At 38.7% G+C, this 23,616-nt stretch overlaps 1 protein-coding gene across 13 annotated transcripts in view; it reads right to left on the bottom strand.

Moving 5' to 3' along the window:
• Nucleotides 1-23,616, bottom strand: part of FIRRM (FIGNL1 interacting regulator of recombination and mitosis) — a 58,911-nt gene that overhangs the window by 18,604 nt on the left and 16,691 nt on the right. For 11 of the 13 annotated variants that reach the window (XM_064282952.1, XM_064282945.1, XM_064282944.1 and 8 more), the window contains 8 exons: nt 21,389-21,469; nt 20,751-20,815; nt 7,923-8,071; nt 7,517-7,646; nt 6,149-6,335; nt 5,209-5,291; nt 4,803-4,854; nt 3,379-3,468 (listed from right to left, as the gene is read on the bottom strand). In XM_064282952.1, coding sequence (XP_064139022.1) covers nt 3,379-3,468; nt 4,803-4,854; nt 5,209-5,291; nt 6,149-6,335; nt 7,517-7,646; nt 7,923-8,071; nt 20,751-20,815; nt 21,389-21,469 — 837 coding nt within the window. The remainder of the gene's footprint in view (nt 1-3,378; nt 3,469-4,802; nt 4,855-5,208; nt 5,292-6,148; nt 6,336-7,516; nt 7,647-7,922; nt 8,072-20,750; nt 20,816-21,388; nt 21,470-23,616) is intronic. The other 2 variants (XM_064282953.1, XM_064282954.1) reach the window with 2 other exon arrangements.

The following is a 23,616-nucleotide window of genomic DNA, read 5'->3' on the forward strand; positions in this document are numbered from 1 at the left end:
CTGAAGAAAATTAGAGGACGTCCGCAAGAGCCGAAGTACGGCCTGAGCCAAAGTACAACCTGAAGTATATCCCACCTGAATTTAGAGACCATCAAAAGAATAGATTTGACGTACTGAACACTAATGACCAAAGACCAGACGAGTTGTGGAATGACATCAAGGACATCATTCATGAAGCAAGAGATCATAAAAAGACAGGAAAGAAAAGACCAAAATGGATGTCAGAAGAGACTTTGAACCTTGCTCTTGAACATCGAGTAGCTAGATCAAAAGGAGGAAATGATAAAGTAAAAGAGCTGAACAGAAGATCTCAAAGGGCAGCTTGAGAAAACAAAGTACTATAATGACATGTGCAAAGACCTGGAGATAGAACACCAAAAGGGAAGAACACATTCAGCATTTCTCAAGCTAAAGAACTGAAGAAAGAAATCCAAGCCTCAAGTTGTATACTGCAAGATTCTATGGGGAAAATATTAAATGACACAGGAAGCATCAAAAGAAGATGGAAAGAATATACAGAGTCACTAAACCAAAAAGAACCAGTGGACAGTCAACCATTTCAGGAAGCACCATATGATCAGGAACTGATGGTATGGAAGGAAGAAATACAAGCTGCACTGAAGGCACTGGTGAAAAACAAGGCTCCAGGAACTGACGGAATACCAACTGACATGTTTCAATGAACAGATGCAGCACTGGAGGTGATCACTCATCTATGCCAAGAAATTTGGAAGACAGCTACTTGGACAACCAACTGGAAGAGATCCATATTTATGCCTATTCCCAAGAAAGGTGATCCAATCAAATGAGGAAATTATTGAACAATATCATTAACATCACAGCCAAGTAAAATTTTGCTGAAGATCAATCATTCAAAAGTGGCTACAGCAGTACATCGACAGGGAACTGCCAGAAATTCAAGCCAGATTTAGAAGCAGATGTGGAACCAGGGATATTACAATTGATGTCAGATGGATCCTGGCTGAAAGCAGAGAATATGTTTATCTGTGTTTTATTGACTATGCTAAGGCATTTGGCTGTGTGGATCATAACAAATTATGGATAACACTGCAAAGCATGGGAATTCCAGAACACCTAATTGTGCTCATGGGGAACCTGTACCTAGATCAAGAGGCAGTTATTTGGACAGAACAAGGGGATACTGTGTGGCTTAAAGTTAGTAAAGGCATGAGTCAGGGTTGTATCCTTTCACTATACCTATTTAATCAGTATGCTGAGAAAATAATCCCAGAAGCTGGACTGTATGAAGAATGGGCATCAGGACTGGAGGAAGACTCATTAACAACCTGCGTTATGCAGATGACACAACCTGCATGCTGAAAGTGAAGAGGACTAGAAGCATATATTAATGAAAATCAAAGACCACAGCCTTTAGTATGGATTGTATCTGAACGTTAAAAATCTGAACATAAAGAAAACAAAAATCCTCACAACTGGACCAATGAGCAACATCATGATAAACAGAAAAGACTGAAGTTGAGGATTTCAGTTTACACAGATTCGCAATCAACATCCATGGAAGCAACAGTCAAGAAATCAATGGACGCATTGCACCAGGCAAATCTGATGCAAAAGACCTCTTTACGGTGTTCGTAAGCAAAGATGACGCTTTAAGGACTAAGATGTCCCTGACCCAAGCCATGGTGTTTTCAATCACCTTATATGCATGGGAAAGCTGGACACTGAATAAGGAAGACCAAAGAAGAATTGATGCCTTTGAATCATGGTGATGGCGAAGAATATTGAATACACCATGGACTGCCAAAAGAATGAACAAATGTGTCTTGGAAGAAGTACAGCCAGAATGCTCCTTAGAAGTGAGGATGGTGAGACTTCATCTCAGGTACTTTGGATTGTTACCAGGAGGGACCAGTCCCCGGAGGAGGACATCATGCTTGGTAGAGGGTCAGCGAAAAAAAGGAAGACCCTCAAGGAGATGGATCGACACAGTAGCTGCAACAAGCATAATGACTGTGAGAATGGTGCAGGACTGGGCAGTGTTTTGTTTTGTTGTACAAAGCATTGCTATGATTCTGAACCAATGTGACAGTACCTAACAACAATAACAATAAAAGTTAAAATTTCACAACAACCCTGGGAAGAGGGTAATTTTCTAAATTACTCAGTCTGATTTTATAAACGAGAAAATTGACACTAAAAGGAAAGTGACTTGCATAAAGTCACACAGCTAGTGACTGCTGGGCTACCTCATACCCACCCACCTTTCCCTCCCAATCTCACCTCTTCAGGAAGGACCTCCCAGTTAACAGGACCTCTGTGAAGAAAAATGTACCAGGAACCAAAGGCAATGACTTTGATAGGTGAGTAAAAGGGAATAAAATTCTAAGAGACCTGGAGTAGATAACTCTTATTGTAGTTCTGGTGGACCCTTCCATGCTTTCTGGAGGGCTAGTAGGTGGGACTGGTGGGCTCTCTATCTTGGAGACATGTGTGAGGAGAAGGGCTAAGGAGGTCAGTGTGGTTCCTCTGGGGCCTAGCCAATCTCTCCAAGGCAGGAAAGCAGACATAACTCAGGGCAAAAAACCCTAGTCAGAAATAACCCCTGGAATTTACTAAGCACTTCTCTTGAGATTGGCACTATGCTAAGTATTTTGCATACATTATCTCTAAGTCCTTGCAAAATATTTCAAAGTAAATACAGGTATCTCCTACTTTGTAGACAGAGGAACAAGTTCAGAAAGGATGACCTGTCCACAGTCACAATAAACCAAGTGCCACAGGACCCCAGAAGTCTAATTCCTCCACATTAGAATCACACAGGAACTTAACGACAATAGCAAAATCATCGAGCCCTGCTCCACACCTGCCCCCACATTCACAGGTTACGATCCAGAAACCTGTGTTTTTAAAAAGTGCCTGGAGGAGTTGTGATGTGAGCAGCCCATGGGCCTACACCGCACTACACCAGCTCACATAGCCACAAAATTCCTTCTCTCATGGCAGAGCTCATTATACTTTCAATTTTCTCCTAAAAGTCCAACTTACTGTTAAAAATAAGAGACATCATTAAGGGAATAAATTATAGCTCTTCAAAACAGGTTGAAAGGCCCAGAGGATATACAACAATTTCAGGCATTCTAAATGTATAAAAAACAAGATTTAAGATACATTTCAGGAGGACAGAATGAGAATGGTTACCTATAACTTAGGGCAAAGACATCGAATTCTAGGCCCAGCTAAAAGCAATAAGCAAAGCAACCAATATGTTAAAAATGTATGCTGAGATCATGTCAACGTTTAAATTTAGAATAAATGGGGGAAATAAAGGCCTTCAAAGGAGTCCGAATCCAACTGTCCTCAGTTGCTCAAAGACAGTGACAACGATGACGTCCTTACCTGATGGGGTGGGGCCATGAAGAAGAAGAGGCGCCTCAACAGTACTGACAGGTTGGTGAGCTGGTAACATTCTCCTGGGCAAGATTTTATCTGGGAAAAGACAGACACAGAGGGACAGAGAGAGGAGGATGAGAGAAGAAAGTAGAGAGAGAAGACAGGCTGATTTAAAATCATAGCTTTTACAAGAAAGGTATATGCCTAAATACTAACCAGCGGCTCTTTCTGAGATGAGATCACAGGTAGTTTTAATTTGGACTTTTAAAAAAAATTTTTTCTTCAATAAACCTAGATTACTTTCCTAATGAGAAGAAAAAATTGACATATTTAAAAATTACACTTTGTAATCTCTATTTCTAATTAGCATCTGATGGCAATTTGATGTGTTACTAATCTGACTTATAATTCATGGGACTTTTTATGATCTAAGCACAAGTAAACAGTTCAGAGGTGGATGTAACTCTACAAGATGGGAGCTTTATTTAAAGATTTTATTAACTCTATTTTCTGGAAACCAATTCCTGCCATAATGCAGTAGGAAAGCTTTTATTTAAATGAAACCTGTAGCATAAAACACACAACATAAAAATAAATCTCTGTTTTGTGACTTTGGGTTTGTGTGAGATGGGTTAAGGATTTAGTAATGCAGGTAAGTAGTGATCAAAACCATTATCTGTGAAGATATACGTATCAGCTGCTCAAGTTGTTCTACAATGACCTGGGTTAGTTCACAAAATCCTTAAAAGGTAAACCAAGAAATTCATCAACAGTAACTCTACTAAGAAATAGCACAAACATGGACCCACATAGTAAGATCTGTATCAAAGGCCAATGATAAAAGACAACAATCATGACCACTTTAAATGGAACATACTCAACATCTCAGAATTTAAAAGCAAAACAAGTCAATATTGCAAAGGTTAAAAGAAATCATTGTTAAATCATTTTATTCTTTGCACCCATGTACAAAGCACTGCTTCTATTCCCAAAGGCCTAAATCACTATGAAATTTAGTCCCTTCTGAATCATCCTAATTAAATGAGATGCGACAAAATCAAGGGTCAGCTTGTCCAAGCATTATTTATTTACAGAGAGATGAATGAGCTCTTAGCCTTCAATATTACAACCAACTCTTTTCTTATTCTCTACTTTGCATACAATTTTAAATTTATTCTGAATTAACAACCTAGTCTTTCCTTCCCAAAACAATTACTGGAACTCTATAAAATTTTGAAACTATGAAACAATTTCTCCAGCTTTACGCTTGTTGTTTCTCAATCGCATCAGCATGAATGCAGAGCAAAGGAACTGTCAAAGCAATTTAGCAACCATGCTGTTTCTCCTTTTGATCTTCTCATTCTTTAAGATTATATCCTCAGAGGAACTGCACGGGAAGAGCACGTTTTAGGCCTTGTAACTCTACTCACCAAATGGGCCACTATGGTGACGTGGTGTGCACAGAGTTCAGCAGTACCGTATCTGAGATGTAAAGAAAAGACAATCAGGTTTATACGACTATTCAGAAAAACGATAAGATGGATTTTCATAAAGCACTAAATGTTCCGATGGAGGCATACAAACTGCAGTTATTTCCATGGCGAGGAGTTTTGCGGTGCATAAAATTACACAGTACCCATCTACTGGCCTGAGCCAAGGAAAGGAAAGAGGAAATCATTTCTTAATTTAGTGCTGTGGTATGAAATCAAACCTTTCTGGAAGACTATTCAAGGATTATTAAAACAGATTTTTTCTGTAAGCTTACAAGTATAAAATCATTTACTGCCAGTCACTACTATAAATCAACGTAAAACCAAAAACATAGCTACGTCATACCGAGCAAGGAAGCACCAGGCATCCATAGCTAACAAAGAGGTGATCATCTTGGCACCCAGCACAGCATTCAACAGTGCAGCATCCTAAAAAAAACCAAAAGGTTATACTGATTTATTCATGTGCTTAAGTTCACAAAAAACTATCATTAATATGACACTTCTCAAAATGAAACAGCAAAGCACTATGAGAATCCAGGTAACAGACCCTCACTGGGGAGTCTCCCTTTCCTGGTATCCGACAGCACCTGTGCTGCCCCTTCCTCAACGTTTCCTGGGCACCCGCTGGTGCTGGCGCGTGGGGACCCACGAGTGGCTTTACATGTGGTCAACTAACCACTAGTGTCCTAAGGGTACTCTAAGTAGCCTGAAATCAGTAAAACACTGTATGTAACAAGTATCCCTATGCTTTTTATTTCTGCCTTTTAACATTCAGATACTCGCAATATTTAATATTTGCTGGATACTTATTACCTATTTGTATAGTATCTTAAATGACTGATATTTACCTATCTTCTAAGAATTTTTTTCCCATAATTTTCTCAGCATCTTTTCTAATCCAACACCATAAAAGACAAACAAAACCACCTACATTATGCCCAAGACTATAGATGATCTGGGTCTACATACTGTCATTTATTTCTCATTTTCTTTATGAAACTGAATTAGGTAAAATCCTACCCATTTTTCTTCTTCTCACAGTCTTTCCATACCTCCTCACCCAAAATGTTTTCCCAAGTATTTTAACTAAATACTAGTATCTGAACACTAAAGAAATCTAGGATTACCATTTCCTAGGATATAACTGAATTAAAAGGTAAAATGTATAAATTGAGAGTATGACGTTCAAAAAGAATATATATTAACTTTCCCACACTTTGTTTCTGAATCGTAGTATCAATGCAGAGAAAGCAGGAGTGTAGCCAGGCAAGTAACAAGCTTACCAGTTCAGGAAAGAGTGATGGATGGCAGGAAGCAATAAATGTACACAGGTGAACACAAACATACTGATACAAGGTGACAGCAACTTGGGCCTGCCCTTTACTCTTTACTTCCTGTAAATGAACAGGTAGAGAGAGTTCACCAGAACACTGCTCAAAACTGTAGAAAATGGCTTTCAGCAGAGATATCCTGCAGGGAAATTGAGAACATTGAACCGAATATTAACATTTAATAACTTGCATGCATGATAATAACAATCTAACATTTGGAAGTTATTTTAGCAAAGCTTATGTCTCAAGAGGTAAATATCAACAATACTTCCCAATATGTATGAACAGCCATACATAAAAGTAAAATACATTCACTGATAAAGAAATCCCTTAAAGGAGAAGAATTTTCCTGGACTTTTTTTTTCATCATTTACCACATGTGAACTAGGAGCTAAGTACGGAGCTATACACAGTCAAAGAAACTTCCCTAAGGAACTTAAAATTTAAATGGTTACATCAGTATATATATGACAGAAAAGTGTTATAGTTCAGACAGGGAGGAGTCATTTAAGATTGAAATGGTTGAAGAAACCATCAAAAAGGATTTAAACAACAAATTAAAAAATAGGCAAGATATAAATAGGCAAAGAAGACAAAGGATGAGTAAAAGGCAGACAGGAACAACCAGTCTGATGGAATCAAGGTGCATAGAAAATGAGCCAAGGGACGAGAAGCAACAGGAGATGGCAACAAATGGAAACGGGCTTTCAGTGCAAAGCTGAGGAATCCTGACATCATGCTGTAGTTACTGAGCAGAAGAGGACGTGCAGACCCGGTGTTAGGGAGACTAACCTGGTAGTGGTTTAGAATATCTGAAGAAAGGGGTGAGAAGCTGAGCAGAGCAATAACGCAGGCAGTAAGAAACCAGAGCCAGACTATGGTGTTGACTAGGCGGATGATACAAGTGAAATCTTCCAGAAAATACCTTACAGTATACAGCATTCTCTTGGTCAGAATTCATTTCTGTAACTTATTTACTACATCTACTCTATTACAGTCAATGTTCATGACACTGACCACCACGGAAAGCCTTCTAAGACACTGAACAAAATTAAAATATTTTTAGCATTACATGCTTATATACTGTATATTAATCTAACCATATATTTTATATATGATATATACATACACAATAAAATAAATATACTTTATATTACAGACACAGTATATACTACAAACCTCTCACATACAGCAACTACAAACTTGAATATCTGCTGTAATAATGAACTTCACTTCTAGACCGTCCTGAGCAACAGGACATTCATTATAATAAACCACCTGTAATATAACTGGATGTAAAGTTAAACAACATGGCACTACCTGGCTGCAGCTTCTGAGCACGGGCTGTCTGCACACCACAGCCACTGCGGCCCCTCGGGCTGAGAAGGCAGCTTGTCCATGATGGCAACCAGGAGGAGACACTGTGGGAACTGGAGTTCACACGGCAGATCTTGGGTATTAAAACACATCAAATTACAACAAGTAGGTAAAAACAGTCCCTGAATCTTTTCAGCATAAATTTATTGTAATATGTAAAAAAAATTGAGACAATTTTTTAAAAAAGAAAACATCAACTGAAAGCAGAAGGATTTAAAAAAAAAATTTCTTTAATTAAAAAAAAATGACTGTAAGAAAAAGAACCTGTCTCTGATATGTCATAAAAAAAAAAAAAATATGTCATAGTTAACAGAAAATGATTGTACATTCAATCTGTTTTGAAGCTTACCTAGTTTAGTGTCCAAAACCACCTGCATAAAAGGCTGGAATGTGAGAAGCTGAGTGATGAGTGGATCCAGTGTCACTAGGAAAGCACCTGCTATCTCCTCCTGTTGTGCCTTAGAAATCGTGGTAGCGTACAGGCTCGGAGGCAACTTGCTAGAAGGCGGGTAAAAAAATCTCGCATATTAGTAGTTATCTTCTAACTTTAGATTGTGGTGCTGCAAAGTGATGTTCTTCTAGTAGTGAAAATATATAAAAAGTAAGTAGCATACATTTTATAAAACAAGATTCAAAGTGCTGAATTGATGCCAGAATTGTTACCCAGACTTCTTAGCTAAATAAAGTGGCTATAATCGTACAAAACTAAAAGTGTATAATTTTACAGAAACCCTTGGAATAGTTTTGTTGCATTTTAATACCACATTTTGACAATGGTATCCTTAGAAATACTGTAAGATTGGAGGCAAGGCCAAGATGGTAGAGTAGTCAGACAATTCCTGTGGTCCCTCTTACAACAAAGACTCAAAAAAAAACAAGTGAATCAATTATATATGACAATCTAGGAGCCCTGAACATCAAAGACAAAGTTGAGGAATCGGACTGAGTGGCTGGGATAGGGAGAGACAGTTCAGAAGCAGAGAGGAGTGGCCAGACATGACCCGGCAGGAACAGGCACCTGCAGCCCACGCCAGTGGTGAGGCAAGCATTGGCCTTCAGGATGTGTTTTCTACATCGGAAGAGACCAAGAGACGGAGAGTCTACTCACACCTCCAGAATCAGCAAAACGTGGTGCTCAGTCGGCAAAAGGTAAGTACATGCATCTAACCTACTGCATGGATTAAAAAAAAACCCCTTTGGGAAAAACCTCTCTCCCACTTACCTGCCCCCTTCCTGCTCTGCACTGGGTCTGACCTGGCTTCAGAGAGTGCCGCATCCCCTGGGCCGGAAGAAGGACCCATCATGCGTTCTGAGCCATTCTCCCAGCCTTGGAAAGGGAACAAATTAATAAACAGGAAAAAATAACCTGCCAGCTCCCCTAAGCAGGGACCTCAGCCCCTTTGCCTAGGCACAGGCATAAGCGGTCCACGGACTTTGAATGCCTTTCACCCCTGCATAGACCTGTGTGGACCCATTTCAACAGCGTAGGCCCTCGTTAGCACAGTACAACAGGGTATATATCTGAAATCTAACTTCAGCTGTTTCAGTTATATGGTGGAGAGGCAGGTTAGTGACGTTCGATACCACTCTGCATGTTAAGAGGGGTCCTCACCTACCCACATCAGGGGGCTGAGGACTGGTGGTTCCATCTACACCAACTAGCTACCCGCAACGGGTCTGAGGATAAGTGGTGCCTCCTAGTCCTTACAGCCAACAGCATTGGGTGCCCATAGTCCAGCTGTAAAACCTGCCCTCCTATGCACTTCTAGGGAACAGGGACATGCTTTCCTCACAGGCACTCAGGGGCAGCTGTCAGCCCCCTGGATTGCTCAGCGCTTGACTGCTTAATGCAGCCAGATACCTGTGCCTACACCAATCTCTCCTGCTCATCTAGGACTGTAGGTGAGAACCTGCACCACACAGTTGGTGACTGACTACCTGGACACCTGAGCTGAATCCATACAAGTAAGTGGACTCCTCGGCTCATATACCTGATAACAGCTCTAACCACCTGGTGACAGGACATTAGAGCTTCAAAGGTGCTGAAAATCAAACTATCTCACTAAAGCAGCCTATTTGGGCATAAAACAAAACAAAACAAGAAACTAGGATACAGTAAGCAAACATAAAATAGATAAATACAATAACTTATTGATGGCTCAGAGACAACAGTTAATATCAGACCATGATGGCCTCAGCAAGCTCTGAAAACAAAGAATCCAGAAATCTTCTGGATGAAGAAAACTTCCTGGAACTACCAGAGGTAGAACACAAAAGATTACTATACAGAATTCTTCAAGAGATCAGGAAAGATATCAGACAAACACAGAACAAGCCAACCAGCACACAGACAAAGCAAAAGAGGAACTTAAGAAGATTAGAGAAGAGCATAATGACAAATTTAATAGGCTGCAAGAATCCATAGAGAGAAAGCAAACAGAAATCCAGAAGACTAACAATAAAATGTCAGAATTACACAACTGAATAGAAAGTTATAGGACCAGAATTGAGGAAATGGAAGCCAGAATGAGTGAGATGGAAGATAAAGCACTTGACACCAACATATTTGAGGAAAAATCAGATAAATGAATTTAAAACAATGAAAAAATCCTAAGAATTATGTGAGACTCTATCAAGAGGAATAACCTATGAGTGACTGGACTAGCAGAATGGGGGCCTGAGGGATAACAGAAAATACAGGGAGAATTGTTGGCAGAAAAATTCCCTGGTATCATAAAAGATGAGAAGATACCTATCTATCCAAGACGCTCATTGAACCCCACGCAAGGTAGATCCCAAAAGAAAGTCACCAAGGCATATTACACTCAAACTTGACTAAACCAAAGATAAAGAGAAAATTTTAAGAGCAGCTAGGGATAAATGAAAGGTCACCTACAAAGGAGAGTCAGTAAGACTAAACTCAGACTACTCAGCAGAAACCATGCAGGCAAGAAGGCAATGGCATGACATATATAGAGCACTGAAGGAGAAAAACTGCCAGCCAAGAATTATATACCCAGCAAAGCTGTCTCTTAAATATGATGGTGAAATTAGCACATTTCCAGATGAACAGAAGTTTAGGGAATCTGCAAAAAACAAACCAAAATTACAAGAAATACTAAAGGAGTCCTCCAGTTAGAAAATCGGTAACATCAGATAACAAGCCAAGACTAGAATACAGGACACATCAACCAGGTATCAACCCAGATGGCAAAATCACAAAAATAAATCAAAGCTAAAGCACTCAGAACAGGGAAACAGATGTCATTATGTAAAAGATGACAACATTAAAACAAAAAAGAGGGACTAAAAAATGTAGTTATAGATCCTTTCCTATGGGACGGAAGTCAAAGTGATATAATAAAAGATTGGTTTAAATTTTGAAAAACAGGGGTAAATATTAAGGTAACCACAAAGGAAACTAACAATCCTACACATCAAAGTAAAAAACAAGAAAAACATAAAGACTCAGCAAATACAAAAGCACCAACGAATGAGAGGAATAGACAAAATATAAACAACTCACCACAGAAAATTAAGTGGAAAAAAGAAACTCTCAACAACACACACACAAAAAAACATCAAAATGTCAGCACTAAACTCATACCTATCCATAATTACGCTGAATGTAAGTGGACTAAATTCACCAATAAAGACAGACTGGCAGAATGGATTAAAAAACACGATCTGTCTATATGCTGTCTAAAAGAGACACACCTTAAACTTAAAGACACAAAAAAACTAAAACTCAAATGATGGAAAAAAATATATCAAGCAAATGACAATCAAAAAAGAGCACAAGTGGCAATATTAATTTCTGACAAAATATAGACTTTAAAATCCGCCACAAAGGATAAGGAAGGGTGCCATGTAACAATTAAAGGGTCAATACACCAAGAGGACATAACCATAATAAATATTTATACACCCAATGAGAGGGCTTCAAGTTACATAAAACAAACTCCATCAGCATTGAAAAGTTAGATAGACAGCTCCACAATAATAGTAGGAGACTTTAACACACCACTTTCTATGAAGTCCAGGACATCCAGAAAGAAGCTCAATAAAGATACAGAAGATCTAAATGCCACAATCAACCAACCTGACCTCACAGACATATAAAGAACATTCCACCCAACAGCAGCCAAGTATACTTTCTTTTCCAACACGCGTGGAACAGTCTCCAGAATAGACCACATTTTAGGCCATAAAGCAAGTCTTAACAGAATCCAAAAGATCGAAATATTACAAAACATCTTTTCTGACCATAAAGCCATAAAAGTAGAAATCAACAACACAAAAAGCAAAGAAAAAATATCAAACACATGGAAACTGAACAACGCCTTGCTCAAAAACGACTGGGTTACAGAAGAAATTAAGGATGGAACAGAGAAATTCATAGAATCAAATTAGAATGAAAACACATCCTACCAGAATCTTTAGGATACAGTAAAAACAGTGCTCAGAGGTCAATTTATAGCAATAAATGCACACATTCAAAAAGAAAAAAGGACCAAAATCAAAGAATTAAACCTACAATTCAAACAAACAGAAAACAGTAAAAGATGCCCTTGGACACCAGAAGAAAGGAAATAATAAAAATTAGAGCAGAATTAAATGAAATAGAGAATAGAAAAACAACTGAAAGAGTAAACAAGGCCAAAAGCTGGTTCTTTGAAAAGGTCAACAAAATAAAATAAAAACCACTGGTGAAACTGACAAAAGAAAAACAGGAGAGGAAGCAAATAACCCAAATAAGAAACGAGATGGGTGATATCACAACACACCCAACTGAAATTAGATGAATCACAACAGAATACTATGAAAAATTGTACTCTAACAAATTTGAAAATGTAGAGGAAATGGACAAATTTCTAGAAACACGCTACCTACCTAAAGTAACACAAACAGAGGTAGGATTAAAGAAACCTGTAACAAAAGAGGAAATTGAAAAGGTAATTAAAAACTCCCAACAAAAAAAGCCCTGGCCCATGACAGCTTCACTGGAGAATTCTACCAAACTTTTAGAGAAGAGTTAACATCACTACTACTAAAAGTATTTCAGAGCACAGAAAAGGATGGATACTCCCAAGCTCACTCTATGAAGCCAGCATAACTCTGATACTAAAATCAGGTAAAGGTACCGCTAATAAAGAAAATTACAGACCAATATCCCTCATGAACTGAGACGTAAAACTCCTCAACAAAATTCTAGCCAATAGAATTCAACAACACATCAAAAAAATAATTCACCATGACCGGGTGGGACTCGTATCAAGTATGCAGGTATGGTTCATCATTTCAACATTAGAAAAACAATCAATGTAATCCATCACATAAATAAAACAAAAGACAAGAACCACATAATCTTTTCAACTGATGCAGAAAAGGCACTTGACGAAGCTCAACATCCATTCATGATAAAGACTCTCAGCAAAATAGGAATAGAACGGATATTCCTCAACATAATAAAAGGCATTTATACAAAGCCAACAATCAACATCATCCTAAACAGAGAGAGAGTGAAACCATTCCCGTTGAGAACAGCAACCAGACAAGGGTGTCCTTTATCACCACCCTTATTCAAGACTGTGCTGGAGGTCCCAGCCAGAGCAATTAGACTAGAAAGAGAAATAAAGGGCATCCAAATTGGTAAGGAAGAAGTAAACGTACCTCTATTTGCAGATGACATGATCTTATAAACAGAAAACCCTAAAGAATCCACAAAAAAACTACTGGAACTAATAGAAGTGTTCAGCAAAAGGTCAGGATAAAAGGTAAACATACAAAAATCAGTTGGATTCCTCTGCAGCAACAAAGAGAATGTCGAAGAGGAAATTGCCAAATCAATACCATTTACAATAGCCCCCAAGAGGATAAAACACTTAGGACTAAATCTAACCAGAGACCTAAAAGACCTATACAAAGAAAGCTATACGACACTACTGCAAGAAACCAAAAGAGACCTACATAAGCAGAAAAACATACCTTGCTCATGGATAGGAAGACTCAACATTGTAAAAATGTCAATTTCTACCCAAAGCGATCTACAGATACCGTGCAATCCCAATCCAAATTCCAAAGCATTTTTTAATGAGGAGAAACAAATCATCAACTTCATATGGAAAGGGAAGAGGACCCAGATAAGTAAAGCATTACTGAAAAAGAAGAACAAAGTCGGAGGCCTCACACTACCTGATTTTAGAACCTATTACACTGCCACAGTAGTCAAAACAACCCGGTACTGGTACAACAACAGATACATAGACCAATGGAACACAATTGAGAATCCAGACGTAAATTCATCCACTTATGAGCAGCTGATATTTGACAAAGGCCCAAAGTTCATTAATTGGGGAAAAGACAGTCTCTAACAAATGGTGCTGACATAACTGGATATCCACCTGCAAAAAAATGAAACAAGACCCGTACCTCACACCATGCACAAAAACTAATTCAAAATGGATCAAAGACCCAAATATAAAATCTAAAACAATAAAGATCATGGAAAAGAAAATAAGGACAATGCCAGAAGCCCTAATACATTGCACAAACAGTATAAAAACATTATTAACAATGCGCGAACACCAGATGAGAAACTAGATAAATGGGAGCTCCTAAAAATCAAACATTTGTGTTCATCCAAAGACTTCACCAAAAAACTAAAAAGACAACCTACAGACTGGGAAGAAAATTTTGGCTACGACAAATTTAATCAGCATCTAATCTCTAAAATCTACAAGATACCGCAAAACCTCAACAAGAAAAAGACAAGTAATTCAATTAAAAAATGGGCAAAGGATATGAACAGGTACTTCACTAAAGAAGACATTCAGGTGGCTAACAGATACATGAGGAAATGCTCAGGATCATTAGCTTTCAGAGAAATGGAAATCAAAACTACAATGAGATACCATCTCATCCAAACAAGGCTAGCATTAATCCAAAAACCACAAAATAATAAATGTTGGAGAGGTTGTGTAGAGACTGGGACACTTATACACTGCTGGCAGGAAAGTAAAATGGTACAACCACTTTGGAAATCGATTTGGCGCTTCCTTAAAAAGCTAGAAATGGAACTACCACACAATCCAGCAATCTCACTCCTTGGAATATATCCCAAAGAAATAAGAACCCTCACACGAATAGATACATGCACACCCATATTCACCGCAGCACTGTTTACAACAGCAAAAAGATGGACACAACCTAGGTGCCCATCAATGGATGAATGGATAAATAAATTATGGTATACTCAACACAGTGGAATACTACACAATGATTAAGAACACTGATGAAACCGTGAAACATCTCATAACACGGATGAATCTGGAAGGCATTATGCTGAGCGAAATTAGTCAGTTGCAACTCAAGAAAAGGTTTAGACACAGAAGAAAACACTAATTGATGGTTAGGAGTGTGGGGAGGGAGAGAGGGGGTATTCACTAACTAGACCGCAGACAAGAATTATTTCAGGTGAAGGCAAGGACAACACGCAATACAGGGGAAGTCAGCAGAACTGGATTAAACCAAAAGCTAAGAAGTTTCCTGAATACAACCAAACACTTTGAGGGACAGTGTAGCAGGGATGGGGGTCTGGGGGCCACAGTTTCAGGCGACATCTAGGTGAACAACGTTTATTATGAAAATGTTCTGCATCCCACTTTGATGAGTGGCATCTGGGGTCTTAAAAGCTAGCAAGCAGCCATCCATCTAGTATGTATCAATTGGTTCCAACCCACCGGGAGCAAAGGCGAATGAAGAACACCAAAGACACAAGGAAAATATGAGCCCAAGAGACAGAAAGGGCCACCTAAACCAGAGACTCCATCAGCCTGAGACCGGAAGAACTAGGTGGTGCCTGGCTATCACCAATGACTGTCCTGAAAAGGAACCCAACAGAGAGTCCCTGATGGAGCAGGGGAAAAGAAGGGTACAGAACTCAAATTCTAGTAAAAAGACCAGACTTAATGGTCTGACTGAGACTGGAGGGATCCCAGAGGACCTGGTCCCCAGACTCTCTGTAAGCCCCAAATGAAAACCATTCCAGAAGCCAATTCTTCAGACAAAAATTAGACTGGACTATATGATATTTAATGATACTGCTGAGGGTTGTTCTTCTTAGTTCAAGCAGACACATGAGACTGACTGGGCAGCTCCTGTCCGGAGGCAAGATGAGAAGGCAGAGGGGCGGCAGCAGCTCGTTGAACAGACACAGAAAACAGAGGGTGGAGAGGAAGAGTGTGCTGTCACATTATAAGGAGAGCAACTAGGGTCACATATCAATGTGTGTATAATTTTTTGTATGAGAAACTGACTTGAATTGTAACTTTCACTTAAAGCATAATAAAAAAAACTGTAAAATCATGAATCTTCAATCAACTAATAAACATTATTTAAATGAAGACATTTATGAAAAATTCTGGCCTAATTAATTTTATTAGAAGTTGTTTTAAAATAGGTAGAATGCTGAATTTACTATCAATTAACACTGTTTCTCAAAGCAGTTGTTGTTTAGGAAGTAAACTGCATACTAGCATTGAAGGAGGATCCAAAGGTTTTTCATGAAAAGTGACTCAGTAACTGGCGTTTAAACTAAATTTCAATCAAAACCTACGTGAAATAAGGTATTCACTCAGTATTTTGTCATGCTATTTTAATATGCGTTCTATGTGGGGCAGCACATGAGAAAAACCTGTCTACAGGGGATGACAGCATTTAAGAGAATCCACTTAAAATATTAACACTGGTGACCTTTTTAGTGTGATGGAAACAGCACCAGCTCTGTCATTTACTAGTTGCATGGCTTTGGGTCATTCACGTGACTTCCCTGAGCCCCAGATTCTTCACCTGTGACACTGACTGAAATCATGGTAGCATATAGGCTGGGAGGATCAAATTATCAGTAAGGTGAAAGCCGTATGTAAGAGAATAAACACTCCATAGACTTGAACTATAGCTACAGAATATCATAGAAACTATTTGAGTTTTTCAATCAAATGATGTATTTTTAAACTGATTTCTTTGACAAATGTTTAGTAAGTGCCTATTACATGCCAACACTGTTCTAGGAATAGGTGATATAGCAGCAAACAGAATATACAAAGTGACTGCCTTTTCTGAGTTTATATTCTAGTGAAGGAGACAGTTAAAAAACCAAGTAAGTAATTATATAATACAGTAGATGTTAATAGGTACTATGAAGAAAAAAATAAAATTAGGGAAAGTGGAGAGGCTGTTCTAGAAGACCGCTGTTTTATACAGATGAGAGCCAGTGGCGTGTTGGAGCACAGAAGTGACATGATATGAGTTATGTCTCTATCGCTCCTTTTGGCCACTGTATGGAGCACAGACTAAAGGGAGGCAAGAGTGGAAGCAGAAAAAGCAGTTTAAGATGCTCTTTTGCAAAAATCCAGGCAAGAAAATAATAGTGGATGCGATGGAACAGCAGCAATAAGAACTGGCTGAATTCCGTATGTAAACATATGTACGTGTATGTACACACACACAAACACACACATGCACACTGAAGATAACAATGACAGAATTTGTTAGGCGTCTGTATGTGGGTTATGCAAGCAAGAGAAAAATGTCAAAGATAATGGCAAGGCTTTTTGGTCTGATACTTTGAAAAATAAAGTTGCCATTGACACTGGGATAAGGAAGGCTACGAGAGATGGAGATTCGGTGAGGAGTAGCAATGGATGGGATGGGAAGAGGGAAATCAAGAATTCAGTTTGTGACAACTTAAAGGGAGATGTACTGATTAGCAGTTAGATATTCAAACCTGGCATTCAGGGGAAGAGATAATAAAATGTAAAGTCTTGAGACTAAGTACTGAGAGAGAGAAGAAGCCTAAGTACTGAGCTCTGAGGCACACTCAACTTAAAGAAGCAGGGAAAGAACCTGTTAAGAATGTAGAGAAAGCAGCCAGTAAGACTAGAAGAAACCACGAGGGCGAGGTACCCAGAAGCCAACGGAAGCAACTGTTCAAAAGGAAGGGTCAAATGCTGCTGCCTGGCTGCACAAGATGAGGCCTAAGAATTGCCCACGTGACGTAGTAATGTGGGGTTCACGGATGACCTTGACAACAGCTGTTCCGTAAGTGGTGGAGCAGAAAGCCTGACTGGAAGAGCTTCGAGAAAGAAAGTAGTGGCAGTGGTATAGACAACTCTTTCTAGGAGCTGGGCTGTAAAAAGCAGCAGAGAAATGGAAGACAGCAGCTGGTAGAGGATGTAGAGTCAAGAGATCTTGTTCATTTGTTTTGCTTTATTCTTAAGATGGGAGAAATAGGAGCATGTTTGTATATGTCTGAGATTGATCCAGTAAGGAGTGAAAACTCATGATGCAAGGAAGAAAGGGAATCCATGCTAGGGTGAGGTCCCAGAGCGTGCGAGAGAGGATGGGACCCAATGCACAAATGAAGAGGCTGGCCTTAGACGCAGACTGTTCACTCATGGCAACGAAGGAATATGGGCTGAGATACGGGTAGAATAGTCAATATGTTGGGGGTGCTACGTGGAAACTCTGTTGCAACTGTTCCCATTTTTCACAGTGACATAGCAAGTGGGGTCATTAATTGAGAATGAGGAACAGTAAGGAAGTGATGGAGACATAAGAAGTTTGAAGAGAGCGAGGTGTGAAAAGCTCTCTAAAGACCAAACGGGTTAAGCAGAACTACTGGATAAATGAGCTAACAAATTATTTTAGCATAAAATTTAGGACTCTTCTCAGGTAACACTCAATTTCAGATGTCCCTTATTCTCTATCTATCATACTTTTCTGTGATTCTGTTTTTTGTAAGCTGGAATTCACTACTTGACTTATATTTCATAGAAAAAAATATGCTTATGTTACATATATGCATATACATACACAGACATACACATACGCACGTAAGTATGTGTATATATGTATATATACACGAGGGTAAGTCAAAAAGTATTGCTACTAGGGTTCATACATGCACAGGTTAATTTCAAACAAAACATGTTCAAACATGTCTCTGTGATCAGTGCATAGCTGCAGACAAGTTCTCTCAGCAATACACTTGTCTTAGTCTTGTTAGGGTATGTAATGGATTGAATTGTGTCCCCCCAAAATATGTGTCAACTTGGTTAGGCCGTGTGTGGTTGTCCTCCATTTTATGATTGTAATTTTATGTTGAGAGGATTAGGGTGGGATTGTAACACCACCCTTACTCAGGTCACCTCCCTGATCCAAGGTAAAGAGGGTTTCCCTGGGGTGTGGCCTGCACCACCTTTTACCTCTCAAGAGATAAAAGTAAAAGCAAAGGGAAGCAAGCAGAGAGTTGGGGACCTCATACCACCCAGAAAGCAGCACCAGAAGCAAAGCACACCTTCTGGACCCGGGGTCCCTGCGCCTGAGAAGCTCTTCAGCCAGGGCAAGATGGAGGACAAGGACCTTCCACCAGAGCTGACAGAGGGAGAAAGCCTTCCCCTGGAGGTGACACCCTGAATTTGGACTTGTAACCTACTAGACTGTGAGAGAATATATTTCTCTTTGTTAAAGCCACCCACTTTGGTATTTCTGGTATAGCAGTACTAGATGACTAAGATAGGGTTCTACCAAAAAAAAGGATACTTTTCATGCCCTGGAAAAAAAACGATTTTGAGGTCAGGGCTGCTATAAAATTTTTAACAAAACTCAAGTGCACATCTTCCCAAATCACTGAAGCTTTGCAACAAGTTTATGGGAATGCTGCCCCACACAGAGCAACAGTTTTCAGATGACCTCGAAGATGAGCCAAGAGAGAAGACCGCTCAGAAGGTTATGCTGACTGTTTTTTGGGATTACAAAAGGGTAATCTTGATAGATTTTCTCGAAGGACACAGGATGATCAAAAGGGCTTATAAAGAAGTTTTAAGAAAACCGAAAACTGCACTGGTGAGAAAAAGGCCAGGAAAGCTGTGCCGAGGAATTTTTTTCCATCACGACAATGCACCTGCTCATTCTTTGAGAATTTCGTTGGGAAGCTTTACCTTATATACCCTACAGCCCTGATCTTGCCCCTTCAGACTTCTTTTTGTTCCCAAAACTCAAAGAACATTTAAAAGGAACACGATTTGAATCCCTCGAGGATGCCAAAACTGCCGTTCTGACGTGGTGTAAATCAAAGAGCACAGAATTCTTCCAGGAAGGGTTAGAAAGATGGAAACACCACCTTCAGAAGTGTATAGGCCTAGATGGAGGATATGTCGAGAAACAATAGCTTAACATTTTGAGATTTTTGTTTAATAAGGGTTTCTAAAATTTTGTAGCAATACTTTTTGACTTACCTTTGTGTATGTGCATGTATGTGTGTATAAATCAAAAAACCTGCCGTTGAGTCGATTTTGACTCATAGTGACCCTACAGGACAGAGTAGAACTGCCCCATAGGGTTTCCAAGGAATGGGTGGTGGACTCGAACTGCTGACCTTTTGCTTAGCAGCCGAGCTCTTAACCACTGCACCATCAGGGTGTGTGTGGGGGGGGGGGTGTGTGGGTGTGTGTGTGTAAATTCATTGCCATCAAGTTGATTCCAATTCATAGCAACCCTATAGGACAGAGCAAAACTGCCCTACAGGGTTTCCAAGGAGCAGGCTGGTGGATTCAAATTGCACCAGCTTTATCTGGTCACCGGGCCTCCAGTTAAGACTACAAACAATAAATAAAACTCAAGAGAAACTCACCTGCAAATTTCTACTTTTATGTGTATCTCTCTGTGTGTGTATGCGTGTAAAGTCTTCTTTTTTTTTGTTGGCCTATGATTTATTGCTTGTGACTAAGGGACTAGTTAAGACTACAAACAATAAATAAAACAAAATAAAATTTTGTTAAAAATTTTATAGCAGCCCTGACCTCAAAATTGTTTTTTTTCCATGGCATGAAAAGTATCCTTTTTTTTGGTAGAACCCTATCTTAGTCATCTAGTACTGCTATACCAGAAAAACCAAAGTGGGTGGCTTTAACAAAGAGAAATTTATTCTCTCACAGTCTAGTAGGTTACAAGTCCAGCAAAAGTGTCCATCTTCAATTATTTTAAGCAAGCAGATAAGAATTTACTAAAACATTAAGAAAAATTACTGATGCTTTATTTTAAAATGATATACACTTAATCTTTGCATGGTAAAAATGGCATTGTTGCATTTTAATAATCATATGGCCATTCTTACCTGTGTATCTGAAGATAAAGCTGGTGCAATGTAGAGCAAGAGTCAGAGAGGAAAGTAAGAAATTCCTAAAATAAAACAACTCTATTCATTCTTTGTATACGATACATATCCTCTCACAAAGGCATGCACAATAAAATAGAACCCTGTATGTGTCACATTAAAATAAATTTTTTTACATGAGACTAAAAAAGGATAAGGCTAAATACTGAAAATTCTTTAATGTTATAGCTACCAAAACTATAACTAACAGATAATATTTACTGAGAATCTATTACATACCAGACATGTACCAAGTGGCTTTATATGTGTTACTTTATTTAATTTTAGTCCTCTCAAAAATCTTATAATGAATTATTATCCTCAATCCACAAATTAGAAAGCTGAGGCTTAGATATCAAGTAACCTGAGCTCGTCACAGAGCTGAAACCCAGCAAGGCTGAGGCTAAAGTATAGGTAGCATCTTAAATGACAAACAGATGCTCAATATTTAACAATGAACATTAAGCCATTTTTTAAAAACCCACAAAATATATTCGACAAAATAACTTCAAAAGACTGTTTTGGAAAGAATGAATGAAAACATGGTAACTTATAATTCATGGAGGTTATACTCATGCAATATAAAATACAGTCCTTACCTTAGTGTAGTGCAAAAGGGAGTTGGCAAAGAAACGACACAATTTGAGTGTTTTATGAAATAATCTGTAGTCAGCATTATCCTATTCCAAAAAAGGAAATAAGAAACTATAATAAGGAAAGAGTATGAAATTAGCTAAACTTGTAAACAAGAAGTTAATTTTTAAAAAGACCTCTTAATAACACAGAGCTTAAAATTTTCCAAGAAAATCTGGCTCCCTGCATTGTTCCTGGAAGCAATATAAATAAAAAAATACCAAAAGACTGCAGAGGTATTTCATGAAAATTAAACCTTATATAAGGTCCCTGGGGGTGCAAACAGTTAACATGCTCAGCTGCTAATCCAAAGGTTGGTGGTTTGAGTCCACCTAGAGATGCCTCAAAGAAAGACCTGGTGACCTACTTCTGAAAAAATAAGCCATTGAAAATCCTATGAACTCAGGGGACATCTAACTCAATTGGTGTAATACAGTTCATAAAGATAATGTTCTGTATTCTACTTTAGTGAGTAGGGTCTGTGGTTGTAAAAGCTTGTGAGCGGCCATCCATACAACTATGCGTCTCTTACCACCTGGAGCAAAGGCGAGTGAAGAAAACAAAGACCAAAGGGAGCAATTAGTCTAAACGACTAATGGACCACATGAACCACAGCCTACATGACCCAGAGACCAGAAGAACTAGATGGTGCCCAGCTACCACTACTGACTGCTCTGACCTGGATCACAACAGAGAGCCCTGGGCAGAGCAGGAGAGAAATGTAGAACAAAAATCAAATCCATAAAAAAAAAACCAGACTTGCTGGTCTGATACAGGCTGGAGGAACCCCTAAGACTATGGTCCTAAGACACTTTTCTAACACAAAACTGAAGCCATTCCCAAGAGACCACCTTTCAGCCAAACAACAGACTGACCTACAAAATAAACAATAACACCTGAGAGGAATAAGCTCCTTAGAACAGTTAATTATATAAGACCAATAGGGCAAAGTCTGCCCAAAAGTGAAGGAAAGAAGGGGTAGGAAAGCCAAATGAAAGGTAACGGGGAAGCCAGGGCAGAAATGGGGAGAGTGCTGCTGACACATGGTGGGGACTGTGACCCATGTCCTGGAACATTATGTGTCCAAGCTATTGAACAGGAAACGACTCTGCTCTGTAAGCCTTCCCTCTAAAGCACAAGGGTATATACACATTTTTAAAAGACTAAAAAAAAATTGGAACACACATGGGGCTGCCATGAGTCTGAATCACCTTGACAGTAACTAGTTTTTTCAAAACTTTATATAACGAAATTTTATATAATGAAATTTTAACAGCAAAGAGGTAGTACTTCTATGATTTGAAAGAGAAAGAAATTTAAATACCTTATTGTTCTTTGCTATGAGGGATGAAGTTAACAATAATTTTTTAAGACAGTCAAAAGACCCTCTTTTTTTTAAGACTTACAAATCAATAAAAGAATTATATACGTAAAAGAAAACAGGTAAAGGACATGAAAGGCAGTTCAAAGAAAAGGAAATACAAACTGCTAATAAACTAACATCGAAAAATCCAGATGACATCTTTTTGGGGGGAGGGGACTATTTGATTTAAAAAAAAAAAAATTGATTAGCAAAGGTTAAAACGGCTGATAACATCCCCAGGTTAGGAAGGAAGCAGGATAACAAGCTTTTACCACTGACGAGAATATAATACACTCTTTTTGTTCTTATTAAAAGCTTAAAGTGTTCAAGCTCCTTGACTCAGTAGCAATTTGACCTCTGGAAATACATCTTATAGAAGAAATACTAGCCCAGGTATGTAATGCAACATTTTTTTACGTGGGAAAAACTGGAAATGAACCAAGTGCCCATCAATTGGAGAATGGCTAAATAAATTTAAGGTCCATTTCATCAGCTGGAAACCACACAGCTATTAAAGAGAACTGGGTGGATACACCTTTACGGATATAAAAGATCCTAACATGAACTGTTATGTAAAAGGGCAAGCTGTAAAACAATACATACAGTATTACCATTATTTTAAAATGTGTTACGTGTAATATTTGCTCTCGTCCCTCAAAAAAGTATATCAAATCCTTACTTGCGGTTGCCTCTAGCAGATGAAAGGCTTTCATTTTCCACACTCAGTATTTGTGTAATATGTGAGGACTTTGAAAATATATTATGTTTGTAAATTGATAAAACAGTGGATTAATGCCAACATAAGTTACCTATACGCAGGAAGTGTAGAGG

The sequence above is a fragment of the Loxodonta africana genome, chromosome 3 (genome assembly GCF_030014295.1).
Source record: "Loxodonta africana isolate mLoxAfr1 chromosome 3, mLoxAfr1.hap2, whole genome shotgun sequence".
Taxonomy (NCBI): domain Eukaryota; kingdom Metazoa; phylum Chordata; class Mammalia; order Proboscidea; family Elephantidae; genus Loxodonta; species Loxodonta africana.